This window comes from Adiantum capillus-veneris, chromosome 18, assembly GCF_014529385.1.
Source record: "Adiantum capillus-veneris isolate H3 chromosome 18, ASM1452938v2, whole genome shotgun sequence".
NCBI lineage: Eukaryota > Viridiplantae > Streptophyta > Polypodiopsida > Polypodiales > Pteridaceae > Adiantum > Adiantum capillus-veneris.
Window position 1 is genome coordinate 24,327,681 of NC_140948.1, and position 14,600 is coordinate 24,342,280.

Genomic DNA, 14,600 nt, shown 5'->3' on the forward strand with positions numbered 1-14,600 from the left:
ATCTCAGCCCCATAGAGCAATGCTGAAGCCACCAAGGTGTCAAAGAGCCAGAGCTTCGTCCGGGGCTCCTGAAACTGGACCTGCGAGCACATCCTCTCCAATCTACCCAATGTTGTGTGGACTCTAGTCAGTCTGGTCTCTGCTGCTCTTCTGAGTGAGAATGTGGGTCCGCTAAAAACCACTCCAAGGTAAGTGTAAGCGTCTGAGTACTCCACAGTCTCCTGGCCGTATGTGAATGTAGGTGCTGACCTCCTTATCCACTGTGGGGTGGTATTAAACACCGTAACCTTGGTTTCACCAAGGTTGACAGACAAACCACTTTCGTGGGCAAACGTATGCAGAGCATCCAATTGACGTTGCATTCTCTCTGGGGATTCGAAGATCAACACAATATCGTCAGCATATAACAAAAGTGGAATCCATGTCCCTACCAGCTGTGCACCTTTATCCCCATCGCTGTCAATGTAGTCAGAAACCTCATCTACATACATACCGAAAAGAGTAGGAGAGAGCGGGCAGCCCTGCTTCACCCCAATAGTGGAGTGAAATGGTGTAGAAAGTCCCTCCGGGGTGCTACTGATTTGTACAATGCCATGATCCCCCAAATGAGCTCTGTTGGTACTCCCATTTCCTGTAATCTGCCCATCAATCTGGCTCTGGGTACTGTGTCAAAAGCTTTGCGGAAGTCCACAAAACTACCATAGATCCGTCTCCCATGAGATTTGCCTTCCTCGATAATGGCCCTAAGTGTCAAGATATGGTCAAGAGTAGAGAAGCCTCTCCTGAACCCTGCCTGCCCAGTTGCACGCATTCCTTCCTTCTCTGCCCATCTACTCAGTTGTTGCTCAAGAATGGACGCACACAACCGTGCCAGAGTGTGCCCAATCATAATAGTGCGATAATTCCCAGGCTCCATGGGGTCTCCTGTCTTGAAGATAGGTACGATCGTAGATAGGCTCCAAGTGTCCGGTAGGCCCTCACACATGGCACGGTTAAACATAACTGCTAGAAGCTCTGCTAGTAGGTCTTTGGCATGCATGAAATGCTCAACGACTAAACCATCATGATCATATGCTCTCCCAGTCCTCATCCTGTCAATAGCTTTCTTCACCATCTCAGCGGTGAAAAAAGCACATGTGTGGGGGCATGGGTCGGGGGGGTTGGGGAGGGGCGGCTGTCCAGGTACTGTGTACAAAGATGATGCGTACTGACCCCGGGTCTCTGTGGAGGAAATAGCAGGGGGGGGGGGGGGGGGGGGGGGGGGGGGGGGGGGTCATGAAAGAGCGCACGCTCATGCGAGTCCTGACTCAAGAATAGCTGGTATAGGTCCTGTTCGAGTCGAGCCAAAAAAGCCCTCTTCTTCCGCCGCACCAGGCGTCGCAACTCAATATGTGACTGTCTGTGAGTGATGTCCCCCAAAAGCATCTCCCTCTGAAGTCTGGCTCTAGTCTAGCGGCACTCCTCATCGTACCAGCTGTTATGAGGCATGCTCCCTGATCTTCGGCTCTGCTCAGGCTCGGTGTGTGGGTATGCCTCTGCTGCTACCTCATGTAATGTCTGTGTCAATATATTAGTTAGCTCCTCCAGAGGTCGCCCTAGGTCCTCAGTGCATAGGCGTCTGTAGATCCCGTCTCCCGTGTGAATGTGTAGCGAGTAGGGGCTGCTACCCGTGGCCTGTGTGCTACACTGAACTGGAAAGAGATGGTCATTTACACCAGAGCATGCTCTACTGCTACCCCGACCAGTCTGGGCCCAACTGTGAGATCCTGGATACTAGAGATGAGATTCGGCTGTGCCATGACATAGTCCACCGTGCTGGCTCCATGTCTGTGTGGGAAGCATGTAAAACTTCCCGCAGCAGGAAATCTCTGTAGGCCGTTCAAGATGGCCAATCCATGTGCAATGCCCATGTCTATCAGGTGTCGCCCATACTCAGTATATTCCACATCGTGTGATAGTCTGGAAAGGCCCGTCTCTGCAACATCTAGCTCTCTTAGCATCTCCTCTGAAGTATCATAAAACACTGCCTGGTGATGGGCAGTCCTAGCATTGAAGTCCCCTAGGATAATAATGTCACCATCCCTAGAGAACTCCCATATGTCATCATCCAAAATAGAGAAAGGGGACTGTCCTCTGGGTGCTGCATAAACTGATGTACTCGGGGGAAAGTAACAAATAGCTAGATAGAGGTATTTGCCTATCTCTGCTTTCAGTCTCACACATGTACTAGCCTGCTCGTCCCTGCAGGCTATGTGTATCAGTGGCTGCAGATCCTCTCTAAATAACACTGCCACTCCCCCATAGATCCATTGCAGTTCCAGTCAGCTACTTTGAGTGCGGTCCCATAAGTCTCGCACCGTCATGTGGAGCGTCGCTCTAGTATTACCACTTTTCCGTCTTGGTAAAAAGCGATCTTGCCTTTTCCCCTTGCCGCTCTAATCTCCGGCATTACTTCCTGCATATGAGCGATCTGCGAGAGGGTGAGATCATCCCCGAGAAAGATGCCAGTCTCTTTAAGAGTTGGTCTTTTCTTCAAGGACTTCTTCGCTTTCATGGAGGGAAAACGGAGGATGAGTGCTCTTTCTTTTGAGGTTTCTCCACTGCTTCCATTTTTCTTTATGTTGCCCACTCTCCATGCCCTTGTGTGCGTCGGCTCATGAATCCCCATCAAGGCTGTGAGTTCTTTTACTTCTTCGTCCACATTGCCTTTGTCTTTAAGACCGCAAATTCTCACATGTAAAGTGCGCACCCTTCTCCTCTGCTCCTCCTCTAGTGTCTGATTAATGATGTTATTGGGTGTGGACGTGGGCGTTATCTCCTTGCCTTTCCCTTTCTTGGCCACCTTGATCCATTTCTCGGCTTCGTCCGCCTTATGTTGAGTTTTGGTAAGAACATCCACCCAAGAAGTCGTCATTTCTTTGTGCTGCTCTTCTCCCTCTTTGATGGCCCGTACTTGCTCCTTGATCGTGTTAATTTCTTCGATTACTGAGGGTTGCAGTTCGCCCTCTTCCAGTGTGTTTCTTGATCGTGCTTGGGCGAGATCTTTCTTGAGTGACGTGATCTCTTCCGCTTGGGTTGTCACTCGGTCTTCAAGCGTGCTTATCTTGCTCTCTTGGATCAGCACGCGTCCTTCGAGCATGTTTATTGTACCCCAGAGATTGCGGTTCATCTTGGTAGTGATCTCCGTCATTTCCTCTTTGCATTTTTGAATGGCATTCTCTAGGGGGTCGGCTTTATCGTTCATCTTCCTCATGCTTGATCGCCGTTCACAAGGGGGGTGGCGGGGTGGCGGGGGGACAACGCACGGGGCCGCCGAAGGTGGCCGGCCGTACTAGTACCTTTTAATTTTGGGAAGCCCCATATAAAGGCTTCCCAAAAAAGGTGCTGCAAAGTTCTCCTATAAATTAAGAGCCCCACCCCATAGCCTGCAGCTATGCAAGAAGTTCGTTGGAAAATAAGAGGACTTTTCTACTGCTGTTGATTGCCCCATATCATCCAGATATAAAAGGTCACCCTCTCAGCTGTGAGGTAATGATGATTTTGGTTTGAGGTCAGGTGATTTTGGAGGGATCCTCAGGAGTGGCACTGATATGGGCTGCACAATACACAGCGGCCGGACCTGCCAAATGCTTGAAGGGCATGGCAAAAGGGCCCACTAGAGACACCAAGGTGTAGAGGTGAGCTCCACTCAAGCCCTCCCCACGTCGTCCTCTTCCCAATCTGACCATCAAAGTGCTCATGACAGACCAATAGATATCCTACAATTCTCTCCTTTGTTCTTCGGATCCCAAAGTCTTCCCATCTGGATAAATTGTCACTCTTCTCCCAGGAGAGTCAGCCATATTTGTGAATGAAAGAAGACCTAGGAAATATGATAAACACAATAAAAGATGAATACAGCATATACCCTGGAAATGCTTGTATGTATGCATGGAATTGAGCTTTTGCCTTATCATTAAGACATGACAATTCACTGAATGCCTGGACCAAGCCCGAAGTGCCTACTCTGTACTTGTTCTTGCCTTCTTACAAGAGTCCTTCCTTGAAAACAGGTTGCCTATTCGCTTGTAGAATGGATCACCAGCCCTTTGATACACTGTTTGAGATGGGCCTGCCACCGCAAACTGACCATCAGCAGTATCACTACTGTCAACCATACATAAAGAATCCATTGGAGTCTCCATCCCAACCAGCCTGCGAGTTTGCAACTCCAAAGGGCAGCCTTCGATAACTCTCTCCTGAAATCAGCTTTTTTTTTCTCATCAAACTCGTCTCAAACTGGATGTACAAAAATGCTGCAAACTTCAAAGCCAGTGACCTTCAAGGCAACGAATATTTAGTGAAGCCCCCAACACCCATAGCACAAAATATTCTTACCTTCAATTCTTGGTCCATTCCTCCTCTTACTGCCACTAAATGCTTCGAAATCCTTCTGAGGTAATAACAGAAAGAAATTGGAAGGGAGAATGACATCATGTGCATCCAACTGACAAAGTGATACCTGTACTGCCAACTAAAGGCCACCCTGGGAGAATCAGAAGGGCCTGCACAACGCATTTGGCAACTGTAACAAAGAAGAGAGGGGGCTTCTTTGAGAATCACACCCCCTTTTGGCCACTTAATGGTGGAAACCTCTGACTCATTATCGAAAGACCAGTAGGTGAGAGAGTGGACAGCAACTTCACACCGATCATGGTTAACAATCCCAAAAATAATGTGCCAACAATGCTGTTCAGGAGCGGTAATGTGTTCATCACATATCCTTGCTTTCATGGTCATTTCTACTTGGATTGGCCGGTTTCCTCTGCTGCAAATACATCAGAGCCCCTTGTTATTCGTTGTAAAAGCAATTGACCAACATTACTCTTGGCAAGCAGTAACACAGCTTGCAAATCTGCATCGTTGCAAAAGCAGTTGTATTACTTCACTCTTGGCAAACGATAAAATGGCTTGCAAACCTGCTGTTAATATTTGGAACATAAGGCTGGCGTTCATGTTTGACCTCACTGTTGGAGATCAACATAAGGGGAAGCTCCTGGTTTTGGCCTGCAGAACTTCCTGATATTGTTTCACAAAATCAGTGGTTGATTATTTGAATGCGTTTCTATGAAATATGAAGTCAGGCCGGATGCAGCAACCTTCGATAGAGTCCACTTCTGACACAGCATCATCTTCAACTTCTTTGCTGTCACACAAGCTCGTTGCATCGCTGGCATTTTCATCTTCTTTACTTTGATGTCTCTGCCTTTTCTCCACAGAGACTGAGTTATAACAACAATCATATTGGTGCTCTTTCTGCAAAATATTAAATTGAAAGCTGTTCTTACTGAAGTAGGCAGGTCAGCTTAAACATCAGCAGATTGTGTACAGCATGATATAGACATTCCAAAACAAATTTCCTCAATTTGTTTTTACCCCTGGATGCTTACATGCTCAACTGCATAACCAAAAAAAGGTGCCAACAAATGTTGTAGAGCCAAATCAAGGGCCTGGAAATCGAGTCCCTTAACCTTGCTAGCCCATGTTTCAACTGAACCATGCTTGCCAGATCCCCTATAATAGCAATGGAAAGCACTCAAGAGTGTAAATAACTTGCTTACGAGTCTTCTACATTATTCATCGCATTGTCTATCCTTTTCTAGACCTAAGCATGTCACGTGCATTTAGGAGAAGGTTTCACGGAGGAGCTTCAATTACCATGCACTATCTAGGTGTTGCATTATCAGCGCTTCTGCCCGATGTTCAAAGTCTGGCAACAAAAGTTTATTAGAGAGAGCAAATTGAACCATAAAGAACTGTAAAGCTTTTCGTATAATATGTTTGCTAGTTGTAAACAGACATTATAAACCCTCTGACGAAGACTAGATTCTCTACCCTTAAGGGAGGAGGATGTTTGCACCGCAGGGAGCTTTTGGCAGAGGGAACGCCGAAATCTGATTAACTCGTCATAATCTGCAATGAGGACAGACAATGCATGGTCGGCTGCTCGCCGGCTGCTTCTTAGATTGTTGCGGCCTCCTGTCGCTGGTCGTCTGTAAAGTACTTCAAGCTTGCGAAGATCTGACACGATCCTGTTTCAATGCATATCCCTAGGTTGTTATAGTTAGCGTATGTGAGGCTTTGTGTGCACATGTACTGTCTGTGTGTTATATATGCATGTTCGCATGCACTTGAGTCTTAACTTTTATGCGAAAAAACAGACAGAAGAGGCTATGGTGGTGGCACGCACATGATGTATGCGTGCATGCACATGCACTCATTAAGTATCAAACGTTCGTGACAACGTGATTGACTGATCAAATTGAAGTTACATACATAGATCTTCATGAACACTTTCATCAGGCATCACTTTCTGCGCTTGAAGTGCATGGTCAGCCCTTTTGCCAAAACAACGCCAAAGTACTTCGACAAGGGAACCTTCCTTTACCACTTACTTGTCTGTGCAACGAGGAAAAGGATTCCTGCGTGGAGGTAACCAGACAAGCTCCTGCACGCTGCGACAGTGGAAATCACTATCATCTGCGTCAGGACTCTGAAATCATATGAAGCCATTGACCGTGCGTCATGAATGCGCGCGCGCGCGCGTGTGTGTGTGTGTGTGTCTGAGAGAGAGAGAGAGAGAGAGAGAGAGAGAGAGCGTGTGTGTACAAGGTATACTCGCGAGCTATCAGCGCATCGATCTTGTCAGGAGAGGCACCCGCCATTGCCAACCAGCTCCTCCAGCCTCCAGATTGACCTCCAGGGCCTACGATCTTGAAAATGCTAGCTCACCCACCAGCGCTTGAAAATAAGAAAATTGATTTTAGAAAGAACAAAAGAATCTAGAGAGATCTCGGTTTTGCCTGGTTTGATTATCCGCTTGAGTGTCTGTGCTCGTTTTTCGAGAGAGGCTGGAAAAGCACGAATCTGTCAAAGATGCTCATTTTTCAAACCGGGAGTAAACGGTCTGGAGAGTCAGGCGGTGGGCGGCTAGAACCTGCACGCTGGCGGCGTTTGCAAGCTCCAGATGGGAGCCATCTGGGGGGCATGCCACTCAGCTTTGGTGAGCTCCTAACCGCCTTGCATTGGGTCTATAAAGGAGGAGGAGGGCCAAGTAGACAATGGTGCGGTTTGTGCACGGGATCGGCATCTCTCTCTCTCTCTCTCTCTCTCTCTCTCTCTCTCTCTCTCTTTGTGTTGCAGGGCAAGCAGGCTAGTGGGGCGATGGAAGGGAGGCTAGGAGAGGGTGCAAGGCGTGCAGAGGAGGGGGTGACATGGACCCGAGTAGATTCAATAAGGAGGCTGTCTCCTAGTCTGTGTATGTTGCACGTCAGCAGGCCATCTCTCCGCGCAAATTTTTTGTTGTCACTGTGTGCGCATGTGAGTAGGGCTTGTGCACGCGAAGGGTTGCAGAGAGGAGAGCAGAGGGAGGGCGGGGGAGGAGACACGTGGGGGGGGGGAGGATATGCAAGGCATCCTGTTAATTAATGCGATTTTATTTTGTAATGAAATTGGCCTATTTAACTTGAGAGTAGCGGAAATTAATGAGAGTACTTTTGAGAAATAACTTTGTGAGCATAACGGGTGAACATAATTGAAGATAGCAACATAATCATAGCAATTAGTTAACTTGGCATGAACAATACTTTTGCAAGAGAGAGAATTTAGAGAACATGACAACAGTTGAGGGCCGGATTTATGTGGAGCCGGTCCCCCCTCCAATAGGCATTTGTATTATGATTTCTCCCATTAAGAGAGACTTGTTACAATACAGTCTTTGTGTTCCTTGTGACCTAGGTGATGCAATGAAGATGGAAAGCTTCATGCATCACAAACATAACATAAACTTGAAGAAAGCTTTGACTATCCCAGGCTTCAGTCCCAAGACCTCAAACACCTTCGAAGGTGGAGAGAGCTAGCAAGGAATGAGGGTAGGGAAGAGGAAGAAGAAACATTTCGTAGGAGAAAGAATTAGTTCCTCACTTATCATACTCTTGTTGCTAGCATACATAATAGCATAGTAATGAAGAAGAAGGAGATGGCAAGCTTAAGCATTGAAGCATGGCTCTTGGTTGGATTTGCACTCCATAGCCAAGAGTGTTGGTGTAGGCTCTCAACCTCTACTTGCTTGGAGAAGGAGAGGGAGCTCTTGCACTTTGGATAGCACACAATGAGAGTGTTTTTGAGTGTGTGTGGGTGAGTATACCCCCTAAGCAACCCCCTAGCTAGCTTGGGTCGACCCCCCCTTGTAGCTCATGCTTGAAGCTCATTGGACCCCTCCAGGCCTAGCCAATCATAAGCAGGAGGCATTACAAGCAGTAGGGGTAGCCTTGAGACAAGTGTCCCCCTTTCCCTTTTGAGAGAGAGAGCTAGATAAATGCTAAATCAATTAATTAAATCTCCTAAATTACTATTGGACCCCTTGGGTGGCCAACCAATAGGCTTCAGGCATCTCATGAAGGTAACATAGGTAAGGGCCTGACATGTGTCCTTGCTGCCTCTTCAAGCTTGGGCCTTCCGAGTGTGTGTGAGTGTGTGTTCTCTCTCTAGCCCATAGGAAAAGGGCTCGCCCCCCCTCTTGTAGGGATCTTTTGACTTTTGGTGCTCAAGCACCTTAGTCATCAAGCATGACTAAGCACTTGGACTAGGGTGTATTCCCACAAGCATCTCAGACAAGCATGTCAAAGCACCTCGAGCATGTAGCAGATCAAGCACCTCAAGCACCTTAATCAAGCACCTCAAGCATGACAAGCACCTCAAGCACGACAAGCACCTCGAGCTTGGGCCGGGTTCCCGCCTCAAGCTTAGCCCTAGCTTACCTAAGGTCAAAGGACTTTTACACACATTATTGGAGGTCTTCAATGAAGCTAACCCTAAGGTCTTATGCTCCATTGGTTAGCCTTGCTCTTTGATAGACCATCTCTCATTTGGGCCCCTTTACGATTGGCCCCGTGTTGAGATAGATCTATAAGCACATATCTATATCTTAACACTTGTTCCCGTTTATTCTCCCACATTAAGTGATCAATTTAATATGAGAAAATCATTTGGGTTGGTTAGATATTAGATTTTATGACATATTTTATGTTTGCTAGTATGGTAAGTTGCAAACCTGTGGTTTACTATGTAAACATCACACAATACCTAGTTCTATCTTTCACCTAAGAGGACTCCTCAAGATGGTGAAAATAGACCTGCTCCACGACAACCTTGGTCAAGGGGAAGAAGCTTGCTCTAATACCAAATGTTGGATTTAGGGGTGTAAGAATGCACACAAAGCTCGGAGAAGAAGGAGCTCAAGAGCACACATTACAAAAGTAGTAAAGATAAAGATGTCCTAGAATGGTGATGGGCATATATACAATGCACGGAAAAAAACCTCCTAGCGAGGGAAAAAGTGCCTCGACAGTCCTAAGTATGTTCACACACATCATTGCCTTATCATATCAACATGCATCCACTTTAGATAAGACAAATAATTAACCATCTTGTAAATTTACATGTATAAAGAAGAGGGAGGGTCCAGGGACATTCAAAATGATGAAAAACTAATCGTTTGAATACACATGTTCTTTAGAGCTCCTTGAGATTAACAAATTAGTTAAATACTAATATGGACATCGGCCTTCAGCCACCTCTCTGTCTCTCTCCTCCCGCACCTTTCTCTCTCTAGTTGTGCGCGCTGTCATCTGTGCCGTCGAAGCTGCAAGGCACACAAGCCGGATCAAGGAGCTCGCGACACGTGTCAAGAGAGGGGGGGGGGGGGTCACTCCCCCTTTTATAATAGTATAGAAGTATAGATATACTAGGATTGAAGAGATGGAGCGGGAGCGAGGGAAGCACAAAGTTGAAGAGGGTGTTAAGGATGCATTCCATGCAGTTTTTCTCATTATCGAGGTATATTTTAGCCTTGGCATGTGTGTGTGTGTGTGTGTGTGTGTGTGTGTGTGTGTGTGAGAGAGAGAGAGAGAGAGAGAGAAAGAGACTGCCTGAAATTGTAAAATCTTGGTTTGATTTTGAGCTTCGCTTGAAGAAAACCACATAAATTGTAGTGTAAACATCGGCAAAAGCTTCAAATTTTGACCCAAAAACCGGGAGAGTTTCAAATTTGCACTAATTTTCTTAAGTTTAGGAAAAATTTAATTTTGTAGCCTTGGCCTACATGAGAGAGAGAGAGAGAGAGAGAGAGAGAGAGAGAGAGAGAGAGAGAGTTGCCTTTCATAGGATTAGAGTTCGGGAAAAGTGTGTCAGCTTACATTCGTTTTACTGTGAAATTCAAAAATGCAAGAAAAATTCTCCATTAAGTGTTGACAAAAGATCCTGTAAATATTAAAAGATTAGGTATGTAATTCAAAATCTCCTTTTCCAAAACCCATCAAGAGACCAGCTCATTTCATTCCGGCAATCATGGTGGGGCTGAGCTGAATTGCTCTTGATAGTGAATCACTCTCCCAGTTGGGTTGTGGATCGAGTTAGTGCGTTTCATGATGTCAAGCACCAAAGACCGACATGAGAGGAGGACAGCCATAAGACTTACCACAGTTCAAGATCAGGTCTTTGATATTGACTCAAATTATTGATATGATATGGGTACGTTCAAAGACATCAAACCGTCGGAGGTGATAAGTGTTGTGAGTCAACCAACCCTCGAAGAATGGCTCAAAGTCGAGTGCAGAATGAAGAAATGATGTGGCCGATCGTACGACGTCTATAATTGATGAAGACTTCCTTCACATATGGACTCATTTTTTATCAAAACCTTTTTAGAAATGCTGGTATTGTCATTCCAGATATCATTCGAAGTACTGTTGTTTGTCAAAATACAAAAACTGGAGATTCTTTCATAGATATCATGCTTGTTCGCATGAAGATCTTTCGGCAATATTGGAAGTTGTCAAGGAATGGTGGCAACGAATTCTTATTCACAATCTTCAACCAGGCAAGAGGTGTGACCATTGTCACAAGAGAGGTCACAAGGTTTCTAATGTTGAGGATTTTCCATACTTAATTCTTCAAAATTTGATAAATATTGAGATACAAGTTCACAACCAATTGCATGTAGATACCCAGATCCAAATGGAATTTTATAGATCGTCCAAGTCTTCAAGTGATTTATTGACTGATTTTGATTTTGAGCAGCAATGCAAGAATGATCCAAAGAATTCTTATGAGGAGCTGCTAATGGTGGAGATTGATGTTCCACAGCTAGATGAAGATAGGTCACCTTTGTCATCAGCCATGACCAATTTTAATGTAAAAGAGCAATACGTTAGCAATAGAGATTTGAAATGCACTACAAGCCATGCTTAACATTAGCGATGCTCATAGTGCGACGCTCAAAAATGAAAATGCACGGCGTCTCTATATGCGTCGCTATGAGCGTCGCTTGTAACATAGCGACGCATATAGCGACGCCAACAGGGCTAAAAAAATAACCGAGAGCGTCCGAAACTCAGATCTCAGATCTGAGTTTTTGACGCGTGCTCAAGCAAGCAAGGTAACGCTTTCCATCTCTCTCTCTCTCTTTCTTCTCCACACACACACATACACACACACACACACGAGGAGAGGAAGGAGAGCCAGGTATGCTCCTTCCCTCTCCTCACTCTCATGTTCCCTTCCCCTCTTTCTCTCTCCTTCTCTCTCTCTCTCTCTCTCACACACACACACGAGGAGAGGAAGGAGAGACGGGTATGCTCCTTCCCTCTCCTCACTCTCATGGTCCCTTCCCCTTTTTCTCTCTCCCTCTCTCTCTCTCTCTCACACACACACACACATTGTGTTTTTGAGAGAGAGAGAGATAGAACGAGAGAGAGAGAGAGAGCACAAGCATAAACAAAAAAACGCACACACACATGCATACACAAAGAAAGCACACACACATTGAGAGAGGAAAAGAGAGAGAGCACGCATAAACCAAAAACGCACACACACACATGCATAATCAAAGAAATCATACACACTTTGAGAGAGGAAAAGAGAGAGAGAGCATGCATAAACCAAAAACGTGCACACACACATGCATAATCAAAGAATGCACACACATTGAGAGAGGAAAAGATATATATATATATAACAAAGAGAGAGAGAGAGAAAAGAAGAAGAAGAAGAGAGTCTTAACATCGTAGGAAAGTATCCCAAGAGACCTTAAAGATCTAGTCGACAGGAGTTGAACTCAAGACATGTTATTCATAAGGGAAATGGCATAACCAATCTATCACACTTCGGTGATAGAAAAGTTATACTATTTTTCTCCTTTTTTTATTGGCGTGCACACACACCCGAGAAGAAGAGAGTTTAATTTAACATCGTAGGAAATTAATTAAAGAGACCTAAAAATCTAGCCGACGAGGAGTTGAAACCAAGACTTGTTATTCAAGAGGAAAATGGTATAAGCAATCTACCACACTTGGGTGATAGAAAGGTTATACCATTTTTCTCTTTTTATTGGCACACACACACCCACACACACACACACACAAGAAGAAGAGAGTTTTAACGTCGTAGGAAACTATCCCAAAAGACGTTAAAGATTAGGTTAGATGTAGACTTACGTTAAATTAGATTTAGTTTATTTAAGTTAAATTAAATTAGATTTAGGTTTATTTTTAGTTAGATTTACGTTTGATTAGATTTAGGTTTATTTACGTTAGATTTAGATTTACGTTATATTAGATTAGATTTAGGTTTATTAATTTAGGTTTTTATATGTTATAGTAGATTAGATTTAGGTTATTTAAGGTTAGAAGAAATGGCGAGAAAATTTTATGCGCTCACAGCCTCGACAGTTCATGCGGACCAGCAATTCCACATGCATGTTCGACTGCTGCTACCATACAATAAGCCGTCATGTTCAGCTAATGGAAGAGCAAATTGAGCCTACACAGAAATTAGTGATGCAAGATGACGATTCCAAGGGTCACACACACACACACACACCACATCCCATCAAATCTAGAATAAGAATTAAGTGCCTTGAGTAGACATCAGCTACATTGCAAGAATGACGTACCTGCATGCTACAAACAAAGATCTACTATGAAAAGATATTAAGATGCTGTACATGTGAAATGCTACAGCTAGAGAAGAGGCAAAGGGGTTTTGTCCACTACATGCAGTATCATGTAGACGTGGGTATGTAGATTTTGTACCCAGAAATATAGGCATTGACCCACAAATATAGGCATTGACCAATAAAGACGAAAATAGCCGGCACAGTACATTCCAGATGGATGTTCTTTTTAGAACGTTTCATGAAAACGCTCAAGGGATATGTACGTCAGAAGACACGTCCGAAGGGTAGCATGGCAGAAGGTTGACTGGTATCAGAGTCCCTAGTGTACATTGGAGAGTGGCTAGACGGATTTGATAAAGCCCGGGACACGCCATGGCGAACCATAGACGATGAGCGCATATCTGGAATTGTCATGTGCAATCTCGGTGTTGAGAAGAAGATGACGGAAGATCTAGAGGCTAAAATGAACCGATTTTGCATGCTTCACAATCCAGTCATGCAGAAGTGGATCTCACAATATGAGGATGCAAAGCAAGAGCGACAAAGGGCAAGAATCGAGTGGAGACGAGGAAGACGACCACCGATGCACTATCCGACGGGTCTGGAGAGCCTACCAACATTCATGAGCTTAAGATGGTTCCACAACCAACTGAAAAGCGCACAACAGTGCGGTGAAGAAGTGACTGAGGAAGAGTGGGAGTACTCTAGGGGTTGCACGACCAAGGTAAGTTTGCAATGTATGACTAGCAACTTTCTAGATGTTTGAACGGCCACTCATAATCTTTGTTGGTTGTAGTATAAGTCATACACAGCAGCATGGTGTAAAGGTCGACATTTTAGGGTGGAACGGATCGACAAAAAACGTTTTACTCAAGATTGTGGAATCATGGCAAAATTTGAACAGTCTAGTCGACGACGGTCCTCTGATGCAGATCCTGTGGTGGCGGAACTCACTTACTTCGGCACGCTACAAGAGATTTTGAGGATCGATTATAGAGGATATTTTGTCGACTTGTTCGACGTGCAATGGTTCAAGATAATCATGGAGGGTCGCAACGCTACTGTGCGTAGAGGAGAGTCTGGTTTTCTTGAGGTGGATTCAACTAAGAAATGGACTGACCTAAGAGACACTTTTGTACTACCCGAGCATTGTGAACAAGTAAGTATGTAAATAGTTAACGTGTGTTTTAGAATTTATGTGCTTGGAAGCTCTCATGTAAGTTATGTGGCTCTGGAAGGTGATATTTCATCCCACAAAGTCTGCATCAAACTGGTGGTACGTCATAGAGGTAGCCCCTCGTAGTGCACGGATGTATGAAGGCTACCATGTGCCAATCACAGTGGCATCAATGGAGGAGATCAGAGAAGATGCTCAGTCAGAAGCCGTGGAGGTAGTGCCAGACGAACATCAAGCTGCTACTCTCTATGGGGTGCATGCAGAGGATCTACAAAATGAAACAGAGGACATCTGTTTAAACGGAGAGCTCTACATAGATATAGGAAGTTATGTTGAGCTATGCGAGGATGAGAGAGAGATCTCTTAAAGCCATAAATATTGTATTTGAACAATTTTGCTTTGTTTTGTAAATTCAGAGTTATGCACTTG

The 14,600-nt window shown here is 45.0% G+C and overlaps 1 protein-coding gene across 11 annotated transcripts; it reads right to left on the reverse strand.

Moving 5' to 3' along the window:
* Positions 1 to 3,925: 3,925 nt before the first annotated feature.
* LOC147435359 (uncharacterized) lies at positions 3,926 to 6,806 on the reverse strand. Of its 11 annotated transcripts, none has more exons than XM_086488428.1 (10): positions 6,649 to 6,806; positions 6,435 to 6,494; positions 5,875 to 6,071; positions 5,698 to 5,749; positions 5,430 to 5,553; positions 5,139 to 5,295; positions 4,959 to 5,058; positions 4,502 to 4,807; positions 4,378 to 4,432; positions 3,926 to 4,238 (listed from the first exon to the last, which is right to left on the reverse strand). In XM_086488428.1, the coding sequence occupies exons 1-10, from the start codon at positions 6,702 to 6,704 to the stop codon at positions 4,002 to 4,004; spliced, it is 1,344 nt and encodes a 447-aa protein (XP_086344554.1). In that variant the 5' UTR covers positions 6,705 to 6,806; the 3' UTR covers positions 3,926 to 4,001. The 11 variants fall into 11 exon arrangements, with proteins under 11 accessions (XP_086344554.1, XP_086344551.1, XP_086344558.1 ...); XM_086488425.1 differs by having other exon boundaries at positions 6,435 to 6,512; positions 6,649 to 6,793; XM_086488432.1 differs by adding an exon at positions 6,316 to 6,352 and having other exon boundaries at positions 4,378 to 4,807; positions 6,649 to 6,713.
* Between the last annotated feature and the right edge of the window lie 7,794 nt (positions 6,807 to 14,600).

Excerpts from the sequence above, each read along its gene's own strand:
- LOC147435359 (XM_086488422.1), bottom strand. The coding sequence starts at position 6,704 with ATGGCGGGTGCCTCTCCTGACAAGATCGATGCGCTGATAGCTCGCGAG. Across the intron at positions 6,513-6,648 it reads ATAGCTCGCGAGTATACCTT|TGATTTCCACTGTCGCAGCG; the intron begins GTACACACACGC and ends CGCAGATGATAG. Across the intron at positions 5,296-5,429 it reads TTGGTTATGCAGTTGAGCAT|AAAGAGCACCAATATGATTG; the intron begins GTAAGCATCCAG and ends AATATTTTGCAG.